Here is a 25,343-nt window from a genome sequence, read left to right on the forward strand (position 1 = left end):
GATAAAGAATTATGTAGTTAAAGAATGACTGACTCTCTACCTCTATCTTACCCTTGGTACATTTGCAAGGCAGACCACATGGGCAAAGGAACATCCAGTTCTAGGGGGACCATGTGAGCAAGACAGCATCCAAAGGATCAGAAGCCAGCAGGTCTGCACGCAATGGAAAAATGACGATGAATCTGACCTCTTACATTAATGATTCACTGAGATCGTTTCCCCTTTTTCCCTTTAAAAGTTGTCATGGCTGAGCAGAATCTTTGGAATTGGGCTCCAGACAAGAGTTCACCTTCTCTCCAGATTGCTGGCTTTTCAGAATAAAGCACCTTTTCTTTCTATCGACACTTGGTCCTCAGTTATTGACTTTTGAGCAGTGAGCAGCCAAACCTGAGTTCTGTAACAATGTGAGGGGCCACCTTGGAGGCTGGTAGCCTCCCCAGGCAGCCTCTAGCCTCCTGCTCTTCACAACACTCAGCACCTGCACTCAGATGTGTTTTGCTGCTATTGATGGAAGCTCCATGGGATCAGGGCTCCTCTGCTCTCCCAGTGACAATCTACCTCTTCGTTGGGCTCATGGTGGGTGTTTAGGAGATATTTACTAAATAAATTAATGATTGAATGAATGAATTGTGGCCCTTGGCCATATGAGAATGTGGGAGGAGAATGCCCTTGCACCTCCGCAGTGTTCAGGCTCTTTATCACCCACCCCAACCCTTCGCATGGTCAGCTCTACCCAGGCAGGCTGCTTCTCAGCCCACAGGCACCCTGCATTCCTCCTGCCTCTGGCCTGTGCTTGCCGCTTTATTCAGCTCACCTAGTTAGGCTCTAAGTGCATTTACAGAGCACCTGCTGTAAGTCTGGCACTGTGACCAAAGTAGATGTGGCCCTGCCTTTTGGAGCTGGGAAGTGCCTGGGGGGACAGGATGGGGAGCCTGTGGTGGTGCCCTGTGGTGAGGTGTTCCCACGGCTTGGCCCACAGAAGGTCTGATCAGGATCTTGGATTTGTGCCAGTTGTACCCATGGAACACGATGTTCTTATTATGAATGAAACTGAGCAGCTCCTTAGGCATTTCCTCTTTCTCTGAGTATATGAATGTTGACTGCTTTCTTTCTGATTTCTAGGAGCTCTTTATTAATTAGGGAGATGAGCTGCTAACATGTCCCAGTTTCTTGTTTGCTTTTTGACTTTGCCTACATGTTGGAGGGGAGGGCAGTCCTGAGGAGATCAGGCAAGTGGCAAGTGCAGACACCACGTGGGAAGAGCTCTCCCTGCCTGATTTAAACTTGTATTTACTTTCTGATCACATAAAGCATGCCAAGATTACAAAATTCTACGGAAGCAAAAGTCAGAAGTGAAAGCAGTGGGGGTGGGGGTGAGGGTCAGGGCCAGTGCATCCCGGATGTTAAGGGACAGGTGGGGAGCAACGTCAGTTCGCACCAGTAAGTCCACACAGGGAGATGTTTCGCTCTGCATGTGAGACCCACAGTATTCAGCAGATTGGGGAGGGTCCCCAGGAGGCCCGCCCTCCCACCTCAGATGGCCCAACTTCCTGAGTGTTCACTTTCGATCCGAATCGTGCAGTGGCAGTGGGGCAGTGGGCAAGGAGGGAGACATTGCACACAGTCCCTGCCCCATCTGGGGAGGGGAGTGCCCAGGGCCCACCCATTGACTCTTTGAGCGTCTGCTGCCACTCACAGGGTGGGGATCCCCTGCCCTAGCTTGCCTGGCATGCACATCCCGAGGGGCACAGGGCCTGTCTGCCAGGGAGTGGGCCCTCTAGCAAATCCTGCACTTCGGAGGCCCTGTCATTGCTGAACAGGGGCAAGGTCCAGAAATCTGCTGCTCTGAGCCTCAGTTTCCCTATCTGTCCCTTGGTGGGAGTGGCATGGAATGTTGGCCACCCAGGAAGGAGTCTGGCCTAGGAGCCCCCCTTCCTCACTGTGTCCTCTGTCCATCTAGACCCCACACTTATGCCACTGACATTACTCCTAGAGAGTGAAAGGAACTAAGAGAAGTAAATGCTAGGAGCTGTTGACTTTTAAAGAACACACAGCCTGAAAGTTGCCAGTTATGTTTTATTCAGGGACCCTAGTGAGGACTATAGCCCTGGAGACAGCCTCTTAGGTAGCTCTGTTCTGTGAATGAAAAATGTTGCCTGCTGTATCAGTAAACATAAAAGGATGTTGCAGTGGGCTTCCCTGGTGGCGCAGTGGTTGAGAGTCCTCCTGCTGATGCAGCGGACACGGGTTCGTGCCCCGGTCCGGGAAGATCCCACAAGCCGCGGAGCGGCTGGGCCCGTGAGCCATGGCCGCTGAGCCTGCGCGTCCAGAGCCTGTGCTCTGCAACGGGAGACGCCACAACAGTGAGAGGCCCGCGTACCACACACACACAAAAAAGGATGTTGCAGTCATCAGCCGCTACCACTGCCCCCTATGGAGAGCGCTGAGGGAACTCAGGATGCAGACAAACGGACTGCCCCTTACTCCCCAAACCCTCAGCCACTGCAGCCAATCCCAGCAGTGCACCGTCAGGGGACTCAGGATGGGAAAGAAAAGGATACTGGCCATAGATAGGTAAGGTGCACATCAAAGGGATGATTTCGATGAGCCCAGACTCTTGCATCTTCCCATACAAAGAAAAGCACTAAATTCATCAACTTGAGATACCTGGTTTTCTTTAACAAACAGTAATCTTTTTTTTTTTAACATAAATTTTATTTATTTATTTATTTTTGGGCTGCTGCGCACGGGTTTTCTCTAGTTGCTGTGAGTGGGGTCTATTCACTGCGGTCCACAGGCTTCTCATTGCACTGGCTTCTCGTTGCCGAGCACAGGCTCTAGGTGCAGGGGTTTCAGTAGCTGTGGCGTGCGGGCTTCAGTAGTTGTGGTGTGCGGGCTCAGTAGTACGGACTCTAGAGAGCAGGCTCAGTAGTTGTGGTGCACAGGCTTAGTTGCTCCGCTACATGTGGGATCTTCCCGGAACAGGGCTCGAACCTGTGTCCCTGAATTGGCAGGCGGATTCTTAACCACAGCTCCACCAGGGAAGTCTTATACAGTAATCTTTTGATGTCCCAACTACCTGGTCCTTGTTGCAAAACTCCTATATATCCTGGCGCCTCCCTTACCTATTTGGAGCAGTCCCTCAGAGCTATCTGAGAGGCTACCTCCCAGGCTTGAAATCCTCAGAAAGTCTACCAAATAAAACATAATTCTCAACTTTTAGGTTGTGCACTTTTTCCAGTTGACAGGAGCCAGGATACACAAGAGTTTTTGCTGAAGAAAAAAAACACAAAGAAACCCCAAAAAACCCATGTAGTTGAATATCAAAAGATTACTAATCACAAAAACAGACATGTCAAGCTAATGATCTTAGTGCTTTTCTGTTTGGGAAGATACAAGAATCTGAGCTTATTGAAATTATTCCTTAGATATGCATCTCATCTATCTGGGTCCTGTATCCTGTTTTTCTCCGTCCTGAATTCCCCCCAAGGGGGGTGCTGCAGTGCCTAATGGCTTAATAGTGGGTAACATTTATGTTTACTGGGATGTCACAGGCAACACTTTTGGTCTGCAGAGTCATGACCCAGCATGAGGGATGCAGAGTAATGGGGGAGGGGGTGGGAGGCCAGTTCCACTGGTGGGCAGGAGGCCCCCTCCAGGAGGGCGCCCGTGGGACCTCGAGCAGGCCTGGACTTCCCCTAGTGCACCCCCAGGTCATGCTATACAGCCCTCCTGCCCCAGGTTGGCACTGCCCGTGTTGTCCCACGGACTGGGGTAGGACCCGGCTGGGCTTTTCCGGTAAGGCGGGCCAGACTCACTTTCAGTGTTCGGAGCGGGGATGGTTCCCGTGGTGACCACCACGAGTCGGTCCAAGAGTTTTGGGGTTTCCATCCGACAGCTGCACCCATCCTCCAGTTCCTTCATGGGGTGGGGGGTCGGCGCACGGGCACGGTGGACTGTGCCCGGAAGCGCTCATCCAGGTCCGGACCCTGGCCGCCCCGTGAGGCCAAGACTGAACGGGTCCAAAGTGGGTAAAGGCCAGGACGGAGAACATAGGGTATAAAGGAGGCTGCGCCAGAGACCCGGGTGAGGCTCGGGTGAGGGGCGGGACTCAGAGTTGCGCGGCGACGTAGGTGGCGCCGGAGGGGCGGGGCTTAGAATGGGGGCGGCATTTAGAGTGGTCGCGGCGACGCCATCGACGCAGGCGGGGGCGGGGCCTCGTGGAAAAGGGCAGGGCTCAGGGATCTGGTGGTGACGTAGCCCAGGACAGCGGCGGCGGAACTCAGTGAGAGGTGGAGCTGAGAGTTCCGCTTGCAGGCGGGAGCTAGGCTCAAGGTTTAAGGCTTCTGGAGGCCCAGTAACTGATGAGGACCGGGCTCAGCGAGGGGCGGGGCTCAAGAACTGTGGCAGCAACAGAGCTACTGTCCGCGAGGGTGGGGGCTCAGTGAGGGCGGGGTTTAGAGCTCTCGCAGTGACAAAGCCGATGCCCCGGGCGCTCGGAAGGCCGGGCCCAGTGAGGGGAGGGGCTAAGGGCTCGGCAGCGTTCGTAGCCCACGCGTCCGGAAACGGAGCTCGAGTGAGGGATGTGGATTTAGAGCCCTCGAGGCGGCGCAGCCGACGCTACGGACTGGGCCTATCGGCAAGGGGCGGGCTCAGTGAGGGCGGGGTTAGGGCTTAGCCGCGACGATGCCGGGGGCGGGGCTCACAGGGAAAGAGCGGGCGGTCGTCACAGGGGTCGACGGGCAGCGGCCGGACAGCCAGGCTGACTGACGGCGGCAGGGGGACTGGCCGGGTCAGCTGGGTGCACGGCGTGCCGCCGCCATGACAGGTGAGAGCGGTCCGGGGTCGTGCCTGCCATACAGGGACGGGCGCGCGGCCATGGTGGCCCATAGGGTCCGGGTGTCCCGATGCCACACTGGGGGCCGCTCCTCGCGGCGGCGAGTGACCTTGCCCGTGACTAAGTGTCCTGTCGACGAGACGACGGTAGGCCGGCTCGCGGCCCGGGGCCGGGTTCTTGGGGGGCGAGGCCACTCCGGGTCCTGGAGGGTTCTTGGGGGCGGGGGCCATGGACAAGCCCTGGAGAGTTCTGTTGGGCAAGGCCACGTCATGCCCTGGAGGCTTCTGAGCGTTGGGGGCCCCACCTTGGAGGGGTCTGGACGGCGAGGCCAGGTGAGGCCCTAGAGGGTTCTCGGGGACAGAGGCTGGTCCTGGGATGGTTCTGAGGCCAGGTCAGGCCATGGAAGAAGGTTCTAGTGGGTGGGGGCCACGTCGTGGGTGGTTCCGGGAGGGCAGCTGCCAGTGCACGTCTGTAGGTGGGTAGATGCTGCATGGGCGGGTGGGGGAGGTAGGGTTGAGGCCTGACAGTGGGAGGTGAAAATAAAAATGATTCTACTGTGCTTCTATCAGGAAATATAGACACTCCGTCCTCACAGCTACCTGAGAAGAATGCCCAACAGGTGGTGCATACCTGGGCAGTGTGTGGTACCCATGGGACTCTGTGGTGCCTCCCAGCCTGCACCCCTTGCCCAGCGACAGGCCCAGGGGAATTGTGGATACCGACTCGGTCCCCGAAGGCTTTGTGCCCCATACTGAACTGCCCCAGTCCCTCCTTCTTTTCCCTGGATGGGTTCTCCAGCCCAGTCATCCGCCAAGGACCTCTCTGGAGTGGGGACCTGCCCACCACCTTCCTGACCGTAACTGAGCAGGGTGACCCTTCCCTATGGACCTTTCCCTGTAGGAGAAGCTCCATGAGAGAGACAGGCTGGTGACAGAGCCCATGACAGCATGGTCAGGCTGCTTCATGACGTAGAAGTTACCTAGGGGTGGCCCATGGGGCCAGGAAGGCCCCAGAAGTCCCTGTTCTCTCCCCAGAACTCACTGGAGTTCCAGCCTGAGTCCTGCACACAAATAGGATTTCATGGGCAGGAACCTGGTGATTTCCAGGACACCAGTGTCCCAGCCTTAACCAGAAGAGACCCCAGCTGCTGTGCATTCCCGTCATCTCTCTGAATTCTTTTTATCTGTGGCTGCTGTTTCTGAGTAGAGTTGACCCTTTGAGGTTTCAAATGTGAGGGTCCATTTATATGTGGACTTTTTTCGATACATACTATAGTACTACATGACCTCAGGTTGGCTGAATCCTTGGATGCAAAATTATGGATATGGAGGGCTGACTGTAAAGTAATGTGTGGATTTTCGACTGCTCAGGGATCTGCGCCCCCAACCGCTGCATTGTTCCAGGGTCTGTTGTACCTATTGTGCACCTGGTCTTGCATCAGGTGCTTCCCATTGAGAACCGCTGTATGGGGAAAAGTGGAATATCTCTATGTGTGGATGAGGAAATAAAGTGTCAGGTTGGCAGGTGCCCCAGACTGCTAGGGCAGTCAGTGGCAGAGCCAGGACTAGACCCTGCCCAGGCCCATCAATCCCCTTTCTCCCTGCCATCTCTGTGTCCTGGGCCTCTAGAGACCTCTTCCCTCAGAGCCCTTCATTTTTGGTATGGGGAACTGGGGCCCAGAGAGCACAGGCCTGGGAGGGTCGAATGGGCAGGCTTGCAAGGCTGCGGGCCTCAAGTTCTGGCTCACTGTCTCCATGCACCAACAGGAAACTGTCTTGTGTTGGTTCTGGGGCCTCTACAAAGGGTTGCAGAGGGAGTGTGTGGGGCCTGATGCGTCTGCTCAGGGCCAGCACTGGCCGAGTGTCACTGCAGCAATTGCTGTTGCTGCAGAACCAGTCCCTGCCTTGTGGTGTGCTGGGGAGTGTGCCATCTCAACTCTATGCCTGAGGCCAGGTTGGGCACTGGGACAGGAGGGGATTCTGGGAGATTCAATTTGGGAGGGGAGGTTGCGGTCCAAGCATCTGGACTTTGGTTTGGGTGGGGCGGCAGGGGAGCTCAGGAAGGTCTCTTGGCGGGAGGGCAGTCAGCGTGAGTTAGCCAGGCGGAAACCACAGGGACAGGTATTCTTGTGCCAAGGGCGGGAATCCTGGGCAGTACACTGCAGTTGGGGGTTGCTGTGCAGGAATGGCTCAGGGGCCTGGGAGGCCCGGTGAGGGCAAGTGAGACCAGCTCCCACAGGGCCTCTATTGCCAAGCCAGGCTAACAGGTTGGTGGGTGGGCGGCGGCGTCCATGGTTGTGGTGCTGCCAGGAGGGCAAGATGAGGGGGGAGGTAGGGCTTAGCAGAGGTTGCTGGTGAAGGTCTGGTGAATTTTATGCCAGAGCATTCCTCTTCCTTTGTCCTGTAAAAACTGTCTGGGACTGTTTATCAGCACTTGGGACCAAAGTGGTTTCCTTTCTTGTGCTTTCTCATGCCTCTGAATGGCTGCTTGGGTGTGGTTGGTGTGCACAGCGCACAGCAGAGCCCAGAGCTTTGGCCCCCAGGCTATTCCATCGTGCCTGGCAGCTGCAGGCAATGGAGGCCCCACCTGGCTAGCAGCCTGCAGGGTAGGAGGAGCCACTGCAAGATGCTGGCCAGCATCCACTGACAGCCCTTGCCCTTGAGCCTTGGACCTACGTCCATTCATTCCCAAACTCTTTAGTGAGTGCTTAGTGTGTGCTGGCACTATGCACACGTGCACACACTGGTAGTGCTGGGCAAGACAGCCTATGGCTTGGCCAGGAACAGACATGATGCAGCTAATTGCGTAGTTAATTAGTAGGTTGATTAGAGAGGCAGAAAATTTAGATGTCAAGAATTGGCCCCAACACTGTGCTGTGCCTGGGTCCTGACCTCGATACATCACTCCCTAGCTGGTTGAGGTCTTAGGCAGGTCTTAGATAAGCCTACTCGTTGTGCTTCAGTTTCTTCTTCTGAAAATAGGGGTGGTAGTCATGCTTGTGTAGCAGAGCTGATGGAAGAATGACGATTATCTGTATGCCTAGAGCCCACAGAATGCCCAAGCTTGGGGCACACTCCATGAACTATGGCCAATATTAACTTTTTAATCAGAGAGGTTGTAGGTGCTGAAGCCAGGTGGCCAGGAGGGTCCGGCCGTGTGGTGGTGGCAGGTCTCTCTGCATTCCTTGTCCATGGCTTCTTCACCAAGTTGGAGCTGCTGACAAGTCCATTTTCAAGGTTGACTTTCAGAGGCTCGGAGAATCAGAAGATAGAAATTCATATTCTGGGGGAGAAAAGACCATCCAGGAGGAGGAGAGAGAAAGACAGTCTGTTGAGTTGGCCCCATGGAAGAAATCAGGGAAGGGGCCCCACTTGTTCCACCTCAATGACCCTATTTTAAAAAGATCAACATTATTGAGGTAGTATTTACTTACACATACACTCATTTTTAGTGAATAATTATATAAGTTTGACTAATGAATGCACCCATGGAACAACCAGCCCAGGCCTAATCAAGACAGAACATTTCTATCACTCTAGAAAGTTCCTTCATGCTCCTTTCCAGGGAACCCCACCCAATCCAAGAATTCATCTGCTTTCTGTGACTCTCATTTTCCTTCTTTAAAATTCAGCTACGGAATTTCCAAATAGGATTTCTTTTTAATTAATAGATTTTATTTTTAAAACATATTTAGTTTATAGAAAATTGAGCAGATAGCACAGAGGGTCCCCACACCCCATTTCCTGTATTATTAACATCTTGCATTTGTGTGGTATGTTTGTTGCACTTAATGAACCAATATTGATAGAATATTAATAACTTCAGGTATTACTAACTAAAGTTCTTGTGTTGTATATTACATGAGTTTTGAAGAATTCATAATGTCCTGTGTCCACCGTTACAGTATCATACAAGTAGTTTTACCTGGCTAAAAATCTGTGCTCTACATATTTATCCCTCCCTCTTCCCTAACCCTTGGCAACCACTGATCTTTTGACTGTTCTCCACAGTTTTGCATTTTCTGGAATATCATATACTTGGGATCATATAGTATATAGCCTTTTCAAATTGGCTTCTTTAACCTTTAGCAAAATGCATTTAAGTTTCCTCCATGTCTTTTTGTGACTTCATAGGTCTTTTTGTGAGTTCATAGGTCTTTTTATCACTGAATTATATTCCATTGTAACTTACTAAACTGAACCACAGTTTAACATATTATCCATTCACCTTTATATGTATGTATGTGGTAAAATATACAGAACATAAAATTTACCATTTTAACCATTTCAGTGGCATTACATACATGCACGATGTTGTGAAGCTGTCACCACTATGCATTTCCAGAACTTTTCATCATCCCAAAGAGAAACTCTGTGCCCATTAAACAATAACTCCCCCTTCTCCCCTACCCTCAGCTTCTGGTAATCACTATTCTACTTTCTGTCTTTAGAATTTGCTTATTCTAGATAGTTCATGTAAGTGGAATCATACAACGTTTGTCCTCTTGTGTCTCACTTATTTCACTTAGCATAATGTCTTCACAGTCATCCATGTTGTCAAATCCATGTACTAAAATTCTGTCCCTTTTACGGTTGTATAATATTCCATTGTATGTATACCACATTTTGTCTCTCTATTCATCTGTCTGTGGACAGTTGGATTGTTTTTACCTTTTGGCTTTTGTGAATAATGCTAGTCTGAACTTGGTGTGCACATACCTGTTTGAGTCTCTGCTTTCAGTTCTTTTGAGGAATGAAATTGCTGAAGTATTTGTTTAACTTTTTGAGGAATAGCTATACTGTTTTCCATGGTGGCCATACCATTTTACATGCCCACCAGTAATGCATGAGAGTTCCAATTTCTCCTCATCCTCATATTCATATTCCCTCTCTCTCCATGTATTTATTTTACCTTAATGTGTATGAAGTGGTATCTCATTGTAGTTTGATTTGCATTTCCCTAATGACTAGTGTTGTTGAGCATCTTTTCATATGCTTAGTAGTCATTTGTACATCTTCTTTGGAGAAATATCTATGCAAGTCTTTTGCTCATTTTTGTATTGGTTACTTTATAGGATTTTTTGTTGTTGCGTTATAGGAGTTCTTTTTATCTCCTCTCTCTGTATATATTAATGCCTAATCAGATACATGCTTTGCAAATACTTCTCCCATTCTGTGGGTTGTCTTCACTCTTTTTTTTCCCACTCAAAGTAGGGTTTATTTCTGGACTTTCTAGTCTATTACATTGTTCTATATGTCTGTCCTTATGTTGGTACCACAGTTTTGATTCTTGTAGCTTTGTGGTAAATTTTGAAATCAGGAAGTATGAGTCATCCACCTTCTTTCCTTTTTCAGGATAGTTTTGGCCATAAAAGTCCTTTGAGATTCCATATGAATTTTAGGATGAAAAACAAAAAACATTTATTGGGGTTTGGATAGGGATTACACTGAATTCCTAGATCACTTTGGGTAGTATTGTCATCCTCACAATATTAAGTCTTCCAACCCATGAACATGGGATGTGTCTTTCCATTTATTTGTGTCTTTTAAAATTTCTTTCAGCAATGTTTTGTAGATTCAGTGTCCAAGTCTTCCACATCCTTGGGTAAATTTATTTCTAAGTATTTTATTCCTTTTTTTAAGTTTTTAAATTGACATATAGTTAGTTTGCAGTGTGTGTTAGTTTCAAGTGTACAGCAAAGTGATTTAGTTATACATATGTACATACATATATATATATATATTTTTTTTTTTTTTTTAATTTTTTTTTTGCGATACGCGGGCCTCACTGCTGTGGCGTCTCCCGTTGCGGAGCACAGGCTCCGGACGCGCAGGCTCAGCGGCCGTGGCTCACGGGCCCAGCCGCTCCGTGGCACATGGGATCCTCCCGCACCGGGGCACGAACCTGTGTCCCCTGCTTCGGCAGGCGTCCTCTCAACTACTGCGCCACCAGGGAAGCCCCCTACATATATATTTTTTCAGATTCTTTTACGTTATTCGTTATTACACGATATTGAGTATAGTTTCCTGTGCTATGCAGTGGGTCCTTGTTGTTTATCTGTTTTATATTTGGTAGTGTGTATATGTTAATCCCAGACTCCTAATTTATCTCCCCCATTCCCTTTGCTAACCACAAGTTTTCTATGTCTGTGAGTCTATTTCTGTGTTGTAAATAAGCTCATTTGTGTCATTTTTTTAGATTCCACATATAACTGTGATATCATATGATATTTGTCTTTCTCTGACTTACTTCACTTAATATGATAATTTCTAGGTCCAACCATATTGCTGCAAATGGCATTATTTCATTCTTTTTACGGTTGGGTAATATTGTATTGTGTATGTATATATACCACATCTTTATTCATTCATCTGTCAGTGGACATTTAGCTTGCTTCCGTGTCTTGGCTTTTGTAAATAGTGCTGCTATGAACATTGGGTTGCAAACTAGAGTTTTCTCCGGATATATGCTCAGGAGTAGGATTGCAGGATCATATGGTAACTTTATTTTTAGAGTTTGAGAAGGATTGGTATTAGTTATTTAAATGTTTGGTAGAATTCACCAGTGAAGCCTTCTGATTCTGGGCTTTTATTTGTTGAGACCATTTTAACTACTGATTGAATCTCCTTATTAGTAATAAGTCCTTTCAGATTTTCTGTTTCTTCATCATTCAGCTTCGGTAGATTGTGTGTTTTTAGGAATTTGTCCATTTTATCTAGGTTGTCCAATTTGTTGGTATAAATGTCCACAGTATTCTTTTATAATCCTTTTTATTTCTGTAAAATTCATAGTAATATTTCTGATATTAGTAATTTGAATCTCCTCTCTTTTTTTCTTTGTTAATCTAGCTAAAGTTTTGCCAATTTTGTTGATTTTTCTGGAACCAACTTTTGGTTTTGTTTTTCTATTTTTCTATTGTTTTTCTATGTCACTTATCTTCACTCTAATCTTTATCATTTCCATCCTTCTACGAGCTTTGGGTTTAGTCTACTTTTCCTTTTCTAGTTCCTTAAGATGTAACATTAAGTTATTGATTTGAGATCTTCTATTTTAGTATGTACATTTATAGCTGTAAATTTTCCTCTCAGTACTGCTTTCACTGCATCCCTTAAATTTTGGTATGCTGTATTTTTATTTTCATTTTTCTCAAGGTATTTTCTGATTTATCTTGTGATTTTCTCTTTGATGCATTTGTTGTTTAATGTCCACATAATTGTGAATTTTCCAGTTTTCCTACTGTTATTGATTTCTAGCTTTATTCCATGTGATCAGAAAAGATCCTTTTATTATGTCAATCCTTTAAAATATATTAAGACACATTTTGTGGTTAACTGTGTTTTGTGGTCTGTTTTGGATAATGTTCCCTGTGCACTTGAGAAGAGTGTATATTCTGCTACTGTTGGGTGGAGTGTTGTGTCTATGTCTGTTAGGTATCATTAGTTTATGGGGCTGTTCACATCCTCTACTGCCTTATTGATATTCTGTCTGGTTATTCTATTATTGAAAGTGGTCTGTTGAAGTCTCCAGCTATTATCATAAAGCTTTCTATTTCTCCCTTCAATTCTGCCAATGTTTGCTTTAAATATTTTGGGGCTCTGATATTTGGTGCATATATGTTCTAACTTCTTGGTGATTGATCACTTTATTAATATATAATGTACTTCTTTGTCTCATAACAGCTTTTGCCTTAAAGTCTGTTTTTTTCTCATATTAGTATAGCAATGTAAATTCTCTTTTGGTTACTATTTGTATGGAATATCTTGTTCCATTCTTTCACCTTCAACCTTTTTCTGTCTTTAGACCTAAAGTGAGTCTTTTGAATACGGTATATAGTTAAATCATGTTTTTTAAATCCTGAGAGGAAAAAATTCTGTTTCTCTTCTACTCTTACATACAACGCTTATATTTCTCAATACTTCTGACACTTCTGGTTATGGAATGTGTGGGTTTTTCCCCCTACCAAGCAATTTTCCAGTTCTTTGGTGGATACCAACTGGGAGTCCTATAATTTAATTCAATTCTGACACCATCTATCCAGAGATAGTGTCAGATCCCATGGGTTAACTTTAGGCTCAGTCCCACGAGATTGCCCCCACTTGAGATGCCAATAATGAATCCAGGTTGTCACCTGTGCTTCTAACTGACTGGCTATAAATCAGAGTTCCCATGACCCTCTCCTTGTGACCCTATTTGCTAGAATAGTTCACAGAACTCAGGAAAACACTATTTCCAGTTTGTTACAAAGGGTATTTCAAGGATACAAATGAGCATCCGGATGGAAAAGATGCATAGGGCAAAGCATGTGAGAAGCAAAGCATGGAAGCTCCATGCTCCTCCCAGACAGGCCATCCTCTCAGCACCTCCACATATTCAGTAACTTAGAGTGCTCCAAACCCCATTTTGGGGGGGTTTTATGCAGGCTTCCTTAGGTAGGCATGACTGATTAAATCATTGACTACTGGTGATTGATTGAACCTCCAGCCCCTCTCCCCTCCCCAGACATTGCAGGGGGAAGTGAGATGGGGAGGACTGAAAGTTCCACCCCTCGAATTACGTGGTCGGTTCCACTGGCAATCAGCTCCCACCCTGTGGTTATTTAGGGGCTTTCCCAAAATCACCTCATTAATACAAAGTCAGATGAGGTTGGAAGGGGCTTGTTATGAGTAACAAAAGATATCCTTTCACCTTCACAGCTCTCATCACTTAGGAAATTCCTTGGGTTTTAGAAACTGTGTGCCAGGAATTGGGACAAAGATCAAATATATATTTCTTATTATAAATCATGATACTACAAATCCACTTTGCTAATCTAAGTCTTTTGATTAGAGAGTATAATCCATTTACATTTAAAGTAATTACTGATAAGGGATAACTTGTTTCTGCCTTTTTGCTATTTGTTTTCTGTATGTCTCATAGCTTTTTTTCCTTCATTTCTTCCCGTCTTTTGTGTTGATTTTCTGTAGTAACACATTTTGATTTCCTTTTGTGTATATTCTATGGACATTTTCTTTGTGCTTACCATGAGGATTATACATAATACCCTAAAGTTACAGCTATCTAATTTGAATTGATACCAACTTAACTTCAGTCACATACAAAAACTCTCCTCCTATACAGCTCTGCCTACCCCCCATCCCCTGGGTCCACCAGGAAACAGGACAAGCTGCCACAGGTAGGTAAGGTGGTGCACTTGTTCAGGCAGCTAGTGCTGCAGGAACTTGGGACCCTCCCTCAGAGATTCAGAGATTTCTTTGTCAACTGCCCACCAACCTCTCCCCACCCCTTGCCTTTAAAGACTTGTCATTCTAAGGGACATTCTTAATGGGAAAGATAGTGCAACAGTGATGCTTTATGGTGACTCTGAAAGAAAAAACAAAAGAAAAGGCATTTCCCAGCCTCCTGGGCAGCAAGCATGCTGGTCTGCTGTTGGTGGCAGCTTCTCAAGGCCTTGCAGATACACTGTGTCTGGTGGCCATGCCAGCACAGGCCACTCCAAACAACAACAGCGATTGTAGGAGCTTCGAGATTGGGCCTTCTCCAGGCTGCCCGTGCCCTTCCTCGGGCCTGGCTATTTCCAGAGGGCACTGAGGGGGCCCAACAGACAGCAGATTCTTTGCCCTTCTGAGTTTTTTTGCGATAAGCTCTCAGGCATAAAAGATAGGAGCCAGAGGCTCTGCTCTGCTTTTGAGCACTCTGAACCTTTATCACTGCACCCACCCACCCCACTTTCTGGCAAGGGTGTTGGCGTGATATGGGGGAACTCTGGGCTGTGCATGAGCTGGGATGTCAGGAGTTGTCCAGATGCTTACAGCTGGTACACCTCTCGGTGGGCATGGGGACCTTGCTGCGAGGGGTCCCTGCCATGGCTGCATCATGGTGTGTGGGTCTCGCCACCCCCTTTTTGGGCTGAGCTGGCTCATTCCCTCTGTGTTCTATGCTTCTGTTTCAGAGCAGACCTACTGTGACCGCCTGGTCCAGGACATGCCTTTCCTCACAGGCCTTGGGCGCCTGAGTGAGCAGCAGGTGGACAGGATTATCCTCCAGCTGAACCGCTACTACCCCCAGATACTCAGCAACAAGGATGCAGAAAAGGTGCCAAGGAACCTGAGGCTGCTTTCCCATCCCTTTCCTCTCTGGGCTGGGAGAAGCGGGGGGCAGGACAGCTTGGAGGTGAAAACCTGTCTCCTTAGGGTGACCTTGGGCCCAGAACATCAGCTCTTTGAGCCTTAGTCTCTTTATCTGTCATCAGGCCTTCTGGCCCCTTCCAGAAATGCTGGGAGGATCACAGGAGACATGTGATAACATGCCACAACATGAGACAAACCTGGGAGGGGGAACAGGGGGAGTGCTGGGGTGGGAGGGGATCAGGGATACCAGACAGGCCCTACACAGTGCCATAGGGCTCTTCACTCTGAATCTTCCAAAAGTTCAAAGTGGGCAAACGTTTTGGGTGTAATCTGGCCCATCCTATTCAGGGACACTGGGTGAGAGTGGGTGCTCCTTGCTCGCCCCACCCACTTCTCTGGCTCCCCCGTGGGGCTGGGGGTGGGTGCTAGAGACCAGCCGGGGCTTTGGGGTGCAGGACCTGCCTCCCATCTGGGTGACTGAGCGAGCTCTTCTCCTCTTGGACCTGAGCTTCCTGCCTTGGCACAGGGTAACAGTTTCACGTGCAGAGCTATTTGGAGGGTTGGGGTCTCTCCTAGGGACAGGTGGGATTGATCCTCAACAGAACTAGAATCAACACGGACCCTGCTACTGGCCCAGATGCTGCTTAAGTTACAGAAGTAGTACAGTGAGTTAAAAAGTAGGGGCTCAAATTTATATCTTGTAATTAAAAGTCGAATACACATTCATTGTAAGAAAACAATTTGAAAAGCTCATATGTTTACATGAGAAAAAGGAAACTCCTCCACACACAAAACTACAGTTCCTTTCCTCATAGGTACCCATGGCTTCTGCTGCACATCTGCCTTTGCTTTGCAGTTTCTGTACCTTTGTGGTTTGACTCTAGTTCCTTGTAGCATGGTACACCACCACCAGGTGGCAGCACCGAGCCATGGCCTCCAGGTTCTGGGGGTCAATGCCAAGTACCCTGTCCATTGACCTTTACAACCACATATTTTTCAGTCAACCACATCAAAAAAGCCACCTTTTTTTCTCCTTAACCCTTGATTTATTTTTTAAAACTTGAATCACATTCCTGTAGAGTGTAAACTAGAAATTATCATTACCTCAGAGATTCCCTGTAATGACCCTACCATGTGGGTTTATTATTCCCTTTTTACAAATGGGAAAACCAAGTCAGCAAGCCACTAAGTTTCCACACTTGGAATAATGTCACCGCCATCTTTCTTGCTGACGTGTCCTGGCCTCCAGTGGGAGTGCAAGGCTTAGTGGCCATGCAGCACAGTCTTGGGTGCCACATGGGAGTGCATGAGGCTGTGGTAGCAATTGCTACCTCCCCGTGCATGTTCCAAGCACCTAGATGGTATCACAGCCATTGAGGAAGCTGGTGCTGGGTGCTGAGCCCAGAGTGCTCCAGCCTGACCTTGTCTTGTGCCCCTTCCTCCTCCAGTTCCGGAACCCCAAGGTATCTCTGCGAGTGCGTCTCTGCGACCTCTTGGGCCACCTGCAGCGGAGCGGTGAGCGGGACTGCCAGGAGTTCTACCGGGCCCTGTACATCCATGCCCAGCCTCTGCACAGCTGCCTGCCCAGCCGGCACGCCCTGCGTAAGTGCGTGTCCCAGTCCCCAGGCCTCGGCATCTTCTTGTTCAGCCCTTCACCAGAGACTGCCCTCTGGTTGCATCTTGTATGGCCCTCAGAGTATTTCAGACAATATAGATGTTTCTGTCCCCACGTCTCCCTCTCTCTGTCTCTGTCTCTCTGTCCCTCTGTCTCCCTTTTTCTTGTGTCAGTTTTTACACAAAAGGTAGCATCTCTTGCATGCAGCTCTGCCCTTCCCTCTGTAATCTAATGAATCTGGGAACCCTTACACTTCTGATCAGAAATAGCTCACGGCTGTAGGCTGTACCAGCCTTGAGTGAACTGACCCCCCGAACCCCCACGACGCAGGTTGTGTCCACTTTCGCCCAGGTAGATCCTCATGGCATGGCTGTTTCTGTAGAACAGTTTCTGACACAGATGGCTGGTCCAAGACACATGTGTTTTGGTTTAGAGGGTCTGGCCTGTGGGCCCGGGAGGCTTGTGAGCCCCGATGGGTCCTCTGGCTGCCAGGTTGGGTGCAGGGAAGGTACAAGCGAGGATGGCAGCTCAGTCCTGAGGCCTCTGCACCCAGGTCCCCAGGAGGAGTGGCTACTGTCCCTCAGTCCTCGGATGAGAGGCTGGAGGCCAGGAGGGAAGAGGTGGCTCGCCTCAGCCCACTCGGCTGGACCTGGGGCTAGTGTCCCTGCCCCCAAGGACAGGCTGGCAGGACTGGGCCCTGAGCTCCAGCATGGGACGGTCCTGTCACCACAGGTCAGGACCACACAGCCTGCCTGGAGTCAAGTACCTACCAGGGTGCCCTCAGGGCTGTCTGGCAGCTGGCTGGTTAGGGGGAGCCCCAGTGGGGTCTGGGGAAAGGGAAAGAGCGTTCTGCCCTCACATCAACATCATCAGACTTTGGACAGGCAGGTGTTTGCGCTGTGTTTGGTGCCTTGTGGTTGCCAGGGAACAATGAACCCCCTACTCCATGGTCCTCAAGTTCTCATGAAGTGGACAAAAGGAGAAGACACAAAACTGTGCAGGGTTCCCTCTCTGGCGCTGACTTACCCCAAACACAGCCTGGAGGGCTTAGCACCGGCACAACCTGAGGGGCCTGGGTGGTCTGGGGGAGGGGGCTCGACAGCCCCCTTGGTTTCCCGAGGGCGGGGCAACCACCTTACCCTCTGGCCCACCCATGACTAACTGCACCCTGTGATTTTGTTTCCAGAGAACTCAGATTGCACAGAGCTAGACTCGGGCACCGCAGGCCGTGAGCTCAGTGACAGGGGTAACCGCCTCCCATGTCCCTTCTCTCTGTTCCCCCACCCAAGGTTCCATCTCTGCCTTGGGGGCTTCTCCATTCCAAGTCGGGTTCCGTTCCTGGCTTCCTGTTGGACAGACCCCCTCAGGGTGCTCACTGGGTGTGTCCCTGCCCAGCTGACCCCAGCACAGGGTGTGAGCCTGTCCCTCGAGGCCTCTGGACCCCTCCCGCCCTCCTGGGCTTGGGGAGCTGCTCACGTGCATTTCTCCCCAGGACCCGTGGCCTTCCTGACCTGTCTCGGCCTGGCCGCAGGGCTGGCACTCCTCGTCTACTGCTGTCCCCCAGGTGGGTGCTGCCTGGCCAAGCCTCAGCCCAGTCCTCTCCAGACCATGGGGCAGAGCCCTGCCGGATGGACGGAGGCCTACACCTGAGGCCCCCTACTTGTGGCCCAGCGTGGCAGTCCTGCGGTTCCTTTCCTGCCATGCTGACCTTGTCGAGGTCCTGTGTGGGGAGCCAGTGCCAAGCAGGCCCACTCGGCATGGGGACCCCACATCACTCAGGTGTGGGGCTGGCGATGCCATGAGGCTGAGAGCCTTCTCGATGGGTTCTGAGACCCCCTTGTCTTCCAGACCCCAAGGTGCTGCCAGGGGCCAGGCGTGTCCTGGGCTTCTCCCCTGTCATCGTCGACAGGCACGTCAGCCGCTTCCTGCTGGCCTTCCTCACAGATGACCTGGGGGGGCTCTGACCGATCCCCTCCCTGCCCACCTTGGCTGCTTGCTGCCCTGGGGCTGGCTGGCTTTTCTAAGTGTTTATTTCTCACTGTGTATAACTTATGTAACCAGCACTTTACCTTCACTGTACAAAGGTGCTCAACAATATTAAATGTTTGAGTCTTATCCCTTCTCTCAGGAGTGTTTTCTAGATGATTCCAACACAAGACATGACAGCATGTGTAACTGGGGCTGACCCTGTGGGCTCTTGGCTTCCCGAGTCCAACCCAAGACCCAGGTCCTGCTCAGGCCGCCTTCTCAGACCCCTGTGGGCCTGGGCCTCACCCCTCCATGTGGGCTACCTGCCCCAGATGACCCCTGCTGTGTCCCCCAGTGCCCACCTCCAGATATCCCCTGCCACGTGTTCCCCTTCCCTCCCTCCCTGGCCACCTTCCACTACTTCTCTCCAGAACTCCCTACCTTGAACCCCTCCTGCCATCCCCTGCCTGGGTGTTGTTGGTCCCCACACCTGCCCCTGCCCATCTTCCCTCCTTCCCCAGCCCTCAGCCTCAGGTGGCGAGGATGAGGATGGACAGGGCGCACTGGGCTGCTCTGTTACCCGAGCCCTGGGCCATGGAGGGGCGCCAACCAAATGCCTCATGATACCTAGTGCCAGCATGTGTTAATTTGATTCCTCTTAGCAGCCCCAGGAGGTGGGCTGCTGTCCCTGCTTTCCTGATGAAGAATCTAAGACTGAAAGGAGAGATCACTCAGCCAGGAAAGGGGGGAGACCCAGTGCATGAGGGGCTCCACCACCATCTTCATTCCCTTCCTGTGACATGTCCCAAGGAGATACCCCCTCCCCTATCATCCCCCTTGTCTCTGTCCAGTCACCAGAGCCAACACCCAGATCCTGGGCCCTCGTGGCCCCTCATACTACTACTATCTTGGAAATGGAGCCCCTCCCCCCGGGAGGTGATTACCCGCGCTTGGCGGGTCTGGGGAGGGTTCAGTTGACACAGATATGGTCAGAGCCTAGAAATGAACACAAAGTCTTGTCCCTGATCCCAGGTGGAGAGGAGGTTGAGACAGAAAAAAAAGAGTCCACAAAAACTTCTAGAACTTTTAGAGGTGAAAAATGTAATTGTGCCATCTGAAGTCTTGGACTCTGACTCCTCACGCCCTCCCCCAACAGCCTGGGGTTTGGCCATACCCAGCACCTTGTCCTCAGAGCTGAGCCCCTGTATTTGTCTTGGGGACATGGGCCTGTCCCCTTGACCAGGGTGTTTGTACCTATTTGTCTCACCTGCCAGCCTCCGGCTCAGGATCTTGTCATGGGAATGTCCCTCGTGGACACAAGAGGGTGAGTGTACATGTCCAAGAGTGTGCTCTGCCTTTGGCTCTGGGGGCCCTGTGAGCCACGTCCCCAGTGCCTACTACCCTCCTGCAGGCTGTGGTTGTCTGGCACCTGTCTTTTATGTGGACCCCTGTCACCACCCTCATTACTGATGAGGGAGCGGAAGCTCAGAGCCCAGGACCGCACAGCTGCCAAGAGTGCCCTCCCCACACACGTACACGTGCACACACAGGCATACAAACATACATGCACACATACACGAAAAGTGTGCACGTGCACAAGTGCACAGTGCTCAGATACACACATGCACCGCACTAGGCATGGGCTGCCAGGGCCTGGGCCTGGCCCCTGATGGGCTCCTCTCCCCATTGCCCCCACCCTGTCAGCTCGTCCCTCTCCAGCCTCTTTGGGGAAACAGAAGTATGTTTGTCAACCCAAGAATCATCATGAGCTTGCATTTTCCATAGGGGGTTTCCGGAGGAACCCACAGCCTGACTCCAGGAACGACGCTACCATTGGGGCCCCAGGAGGGGTTCCACTCCCAGGTTTTAGTCTCTCAGAGCATGTGGGAAGGAAACAAGATGGGAGGCAGAGGAATCAGCTTCAGGACATGGTCTCTGGCTGATTCATTCAGCCAGCTCGTGAGCTAGTTCACTCATTTGCATGCCCAGCCATTAAAGTGAGGGCCAGGGCAAGGGAGAGCCAGGCATAGGAGCTCTCCTTTCTGCCCTGAAGCCTGGGACAGTGCAGCTTCCCACTCGCTCCTCCACCTCTGCACTGCAGGCTGTGGGTGTGTGTCTCCGAATTCTGAGCCTTAGTTTACCCATCTGTAAAAAGGGACACAACCTTGGGACCTGTCCTTGAGCATGGATATCCTAGGCTGGATAGCACTGTTCCAAGTACTGTTCTCTGGAAATTGCTTCATGAATTTACCACTTTGCTGGAAGGCATAGCTAATGCATGTTCTCTCTGGGACAGACTCCCATTGGGTGAAAGGAGTGCAGTTGTCTGTGCTCAGTGGGGAGGACACAGGTGCCACCCTGAGCTGAATGGGCTGAACGGATCCCCCAATGGCTGCGCACCACGTGAAGGTTCCTCTTGATCTTGTTCAGGGTCCAGGGTTAGGGATGCTGTGAACGTGCCCACTCCCTTCCAGCCTCCTCAGGGTCTCTTGCAGACAGTTCCCCATGTAAACTGGCTGCACCGCACTCCAGGTCTCTTGCAGACAGTTCCCCATGTAAACTGGCTCTTATTGCTGCAGAGACACTGGAGGCCACCTTCCCGATTGGCCAGCCAGACCGGGGGACTAGTCCCTGCACCTGCTCCAGACTCTGAGCTCAGAAGGTGGCAGGGGTTCTCGAGGTCAGCAGACCCCTGAGGCCCAGCCCAGCATGTCCTGTCCAGTCTGTAGCCCCTCCATCCATTGTGAGCGAGCAGGATTCTGATTCTGAGGGTAATTGCTTCCTGGGCAGATGCCTGGGGTATTCTTGTTTTTTGGTTTTTGTTTTTGTTTCTTGCGGTACGCGGACCTCTCACCGTTGTGGCCTCTCCCGTTGCGGAGCACGGGCTCCGGACGCACAGGCTCAGCGGCCATGGCTCACGGGCCCAGCCGCTCCGCAGCATGTGGGATCTTCCCGGACCGGGGCACGAACCCGTGTCCCCTGCATCGGCAGGCAGACTCTCAACCACTGCGCCACCAGGGAAGCCCGCCTGGGGTATTCTTGATGCTTGTCCTGCTCTCTGACAGACACGCTTGGGTAACAGTGACACATGCCTGGTGAAAGTGACAGACACAAACTAGGTAAAGGGCACTACTGGGTGAAGGTGACAGACGCCTGACTGTAGGTGATAGAGACATCTGGGTAAAAGTAAATGAGGCCACTGTGTGAAGGGTGCAGGCAGAGCAAACACTGAATAAGCCAGTGCCTTGATCTCAGCCTTCCAACCCCCTGAAATAAATGTTTATACAGCACCCAGTCTGTGGCCTCTGTTATAGCAGCCCCGAACTAAGACAGCACCTTTGAGGGAACATCCCAGAGACAGGCCCCGCAGGCCTATGGCAGGGAAGTCCTGGGTACTGTCCACCCCCCGAGACCTGTGAGACCCTGTGGCAGGGTTCCATCCCCTGAGTGGGGGGTGGTGAGTGCCTGTCCCAGGTCTCAGGACCCGTCTGGTGAGCTGTGACAGTCCAGGACACCTATTCCCTTGGCTCGAGCTGGGCTACTTCTTGTGACTGCTGACTTTCTCCTTCCATCCATGACCTACCAAGGCCTTGCCCTGGAGGTCCAAAGCAGCCCCCGAGCTCAGGCTGTTCTTGGACCCTTCTGTGGATCCCCGCCTCGACGGCCCCTTCCCCGACCGTGCCTGGACTCCGTGCCTGCAGCTGAAGTCTGCGACAACAGCCCAGACCAGCAGCCAGGCCCCTCTGCCATCTGCCTGCCCCTGGCTGGTTGCTGCCATACAATGCCTGCACTCCTGGGCTGGGACTGAGGGAGGTAGAACAATGGGGCATCCATGTCTAGGCACAGTACCTCCCCGCATGAGGCCACGCCCTGCCAACCACCTTGTCAGTCAGTAACCATGACATGGAATGCATTAAGTCCATCAGGGTGTGAAAGGCACCATGGGCCACAGTCTCCCCTGCTGGCCCCCTGACCCTCTGTCCCCCGTCCCCACCTCCATACCTCAACAACTGGAACTGACCATGATCCATGCCTCTGTACCTTTGCACATGCTCTTCCCTCAGCAGGAACACTTTACTAACCATCCGCCCTCCACCCCCCATCTACTCAACCTGGGTCTTTGGTAAAATGCCATCTCTATCAGGAAAGTCCCCCAAAAACTCTAGTAAGAAAAGAGTAGTTCCTCATCCTGGCTATCACAGTGCTGGGATGGCTGTCCCATCTCCAGTCTGCCTGGGGTGGGGAAGAACCCCCATGTGTAGGGAGAGGAATGAGGGAGGGTGTGAGGAGTATGGGAGGGACGGAAGTGATGCGGGCATTTGGGAGAAGTGTGTCTGTGAAGAAGGAGGTGTGTGTGTGAAGAGTAGTGGACCTGTGATGGAGGGAGTTAGGGCCCTAGATACTCTTGCCAGAGTGATGTGGTTCAGGCCGGGTGAGGTCACAGGCTGGTGTTTGTGGAACCAGAAATGCAACTGCAATTTGCACAATGCAGGGTTTCCCTCTGGGGAGAGGGCACAGGGTTCAGGTGTGGGTGCTGACACTGTTGGAATCCGGGGTTGTTATATCCAGTTCCCGCCAGGTCAGTGCTCTGTGGACTAACTCAGAGAAGATACTGCTCACCCTGTGCCCCCAAAACCTCTGCATAAACCCCAGGCCTGACCAAGCGCTGGGTCAGGTCCCTGCTGTATGGGCTCTGGGACCCCAGTCTTGTAGACTGGATGGGGGATTGGGAGCACGGAGCAGGGGCCCTTCCTCATCACTGGCCACGTGGCAGCTGGGACCTCAATTCTCATTCCACCTGGAGGCAGGACTGGAGCCCCGTCTCCCCTCTGAGGACACCAAGGGCTGGGGCAGGGCCTAGGGGGCTGCCATGGGGCATGTCCCCTGGGCCACACACAGGTCCAGCAGCTTAGCTTAGTTTCCCATGAAATAAATACTTGAGAGAAAGGGAAGAAAAATGTTAAAACATTCAGCTCCTTGATTTTTATAAATAATGTGGTGAGAAAAGAGGAACTAAGTTCAATTAAAGGCAGGTGGGAGAGAAGGTGCCTGAGAGAGAGGGGAGGGAAATGGGTAGGTGGGTGTGGCAGGTGTGGGAAGGAGGAAGGACCCAATCCTGCAGCAAAAGTCCACCTTCTTGGTCCACTGGCCCCCATCCCATCCTGGCCTACCTTCCTCAGAGCCCCCCGACTTACCCTGTCCTCCCCCCACCCAGGTCAAGTGGGCCATGGCCTTGAAGGGTGGACAGTGGGGATGGAGAGTCAGGGAAGGAGAACCTGTAGAGTGAAATGGACCTAGAATACTCCCAGGGTTTGAGCCAGGCAGGAATAAACTGTGGTGTCCTTGGACATATGCAGGGGACATGAGAAATGAGGAGACAAGAACAAGGGTTCCCGGAGGGACAGAGGGGTCCTGTTTGGGCTTCCACTGGCACAGAGCTACTTCCTCATCTGGTGACTCTGCCAGGGGTGACCTGGGGATGACTCATCTATCCCTACCCCTATCTATCATCTATCTGTCTATCTATCATCTATCTATCTATCTATAATCATCATCTATCCATCTGTCCATCAATCTATCATCTTTTTGTCATCCATTCATCCATCAGTCATCATCTATCTTTTACAGTAAGAAGGTTACGCACACAGTCCCCCCAGAGCTTGCTCAACAAGCTCTGCATGACTGCCCCCTCCCCTGCACTGACCACCCCACACTCCTTCAAGGCCAGCCCCAGCTCACGTGGCCTCAGGGCTCGTGCACCACAGCCTGTCTTTTCCTGGGGCTCCCTCCCAGTCCTGGGTCCCAGAGCATCGGTCTTGAGAGCTCCCCGGCTCTTGACTTCCCTGTGTGTCCCTCTGTGGAGTCCCCCAACTTGGCACGTATGTTTCCTTGCTTCTTACTCCTTAAGGGTCTCTGCCATCCCCAGGGAGGGCAGAGAAATGTCCCCGGGTGGGGCAGCTGCATGGTAGGGCAGAGGGGGTAGTTAACAAGCAGTGGATGTGTTAGGGTCTCGGAGGACTCCCTGAGGGTTGTCACACCCCCCTGGGTCTGGCTTGGCCCTGACTCGCCCTCTGGGCCTCGGTTTTCTGTCCATCCCTTGGCCACTGTGACACATGCACAGGGCTCGGAACTCGAGGAGGAGTGAATCTATTGCAGATGTTTACTAAGTACCTACTGTATGTCAGACACAGTGCTGGGGACATAGGCTGTGGGTGGTTGCAACCAGTGGGAGAGCCAGGTCAGACCAAATAGAAGTGCAAGTATGAGTAGGGGTCCACCTCCTCCCCCAGCTCAGGCAGAGCTCCCTCAGCCTTCAGGGAGATGGTGGGCAGGACCCTCCTTCTCAGGGAGCAGCCCTGGTCTTGGGCCAGACGGTGCAGGGGTAGTCAGGGCTCAGATATGGGCCCCAGGGGGACACTGTGGGCAGTGACGCTAGCCAATGGCCCCAAAGGCAGAGTAAACCCAAATGGCCCACCATGACAGTGACCAGCAGTGGTGGTCAGGAGGGCCAGTGGGGAAGACCTCAGGGCACAGCCCTGACCCGAGAGAGCAGCAGCACGTGCCATGGGCCTAAGACAGGAAGACATCTGGAGTGAGGGTCAGGGGGCCAGAACTGTAGAGGCATAAGCCTGGGTGCTGGTGGGGGGGCAGGTGGGGGGGCAGTCATGTGTACCTGTTGGGGCAGCAGCTGGGGTAGGGGCTGTAGGGGGCTGGGATGCACAGACCCACCCACTGTCATGCCCTGTCCCCAGTGCCCGTAGCACCCGTGGAGGCCAGCCTGGCTTGGTGACCTGGG

At 51.4% G+C, this 25,343-nt stretch overlaps 1 protein-coding gene across 12 annotated transcripts; it reads left to right on the forward strand.

The window, feature by feature from the left end:
• The first annotated feature begins 4,262 nt into the window (after positions 1-4,262).
• Positions 4,263-18,694, forward strand: CARD19 (caspase recruitment domain family member 19). Of its 12 annotated transcripts, none has more exons than XM_033413605.2 (6): positions 4,264-4,828; positions 13,955-14,009; positions 14,787-15,007; positions 16,413-16,566; positions 17,766-18,143; positions 18,428-18,694. In XM_033413605.2, the coding sequence occupies exons 3-6, from the start codon at positions 14,819-14,821 to the stop codon at positions 18,541-18,543; spliced, it is 837 nt and encodes a 278-aa protein (XP_033269496.1). In that variant the 5' UTR covers positions 4,264-4,828; positions 13,955-14,009; positions 14,787-14,818; the 3' UTR covers positions 18,544-18,694. The 12 variants fall into 12 exon arrangements, with proteins under 12 accessions (XP_049567483.1, XP_033269496.1, XP_033269501.1 ...); XM_033413608.2 differs by lacking the exon at positions 13,955-14,009 and having other exon boundaries at positions 4,267-4,828; positions 17,766-17,825; positions 18,072-18,143; XM_004284108.4 differs by lacking the exon at positions 13,955-14,009 and having other exon boundaries at positions 4,276-4,828; positions 14,787-14,929; positions 17,766-17,825; positions 18,072-18,143.
• Positions 18,695-25,343: the final 6,649 nt, after the last annotated feature.

Source organism: Orcinus orca, chromosome 6 (genome assembly GCF_937001465.1).
Source record: "Orcinus orca chromosome 6, mOrcOrc1.1, whole genome shotgun sequence".
NCBI classification, from domain to species: domain Eukaryota; kingdom Metazoa; phylum Chordata; class Mammalia; order Artiodactyla; family Delphinidae; genus Orcinus; species Orcinus orca.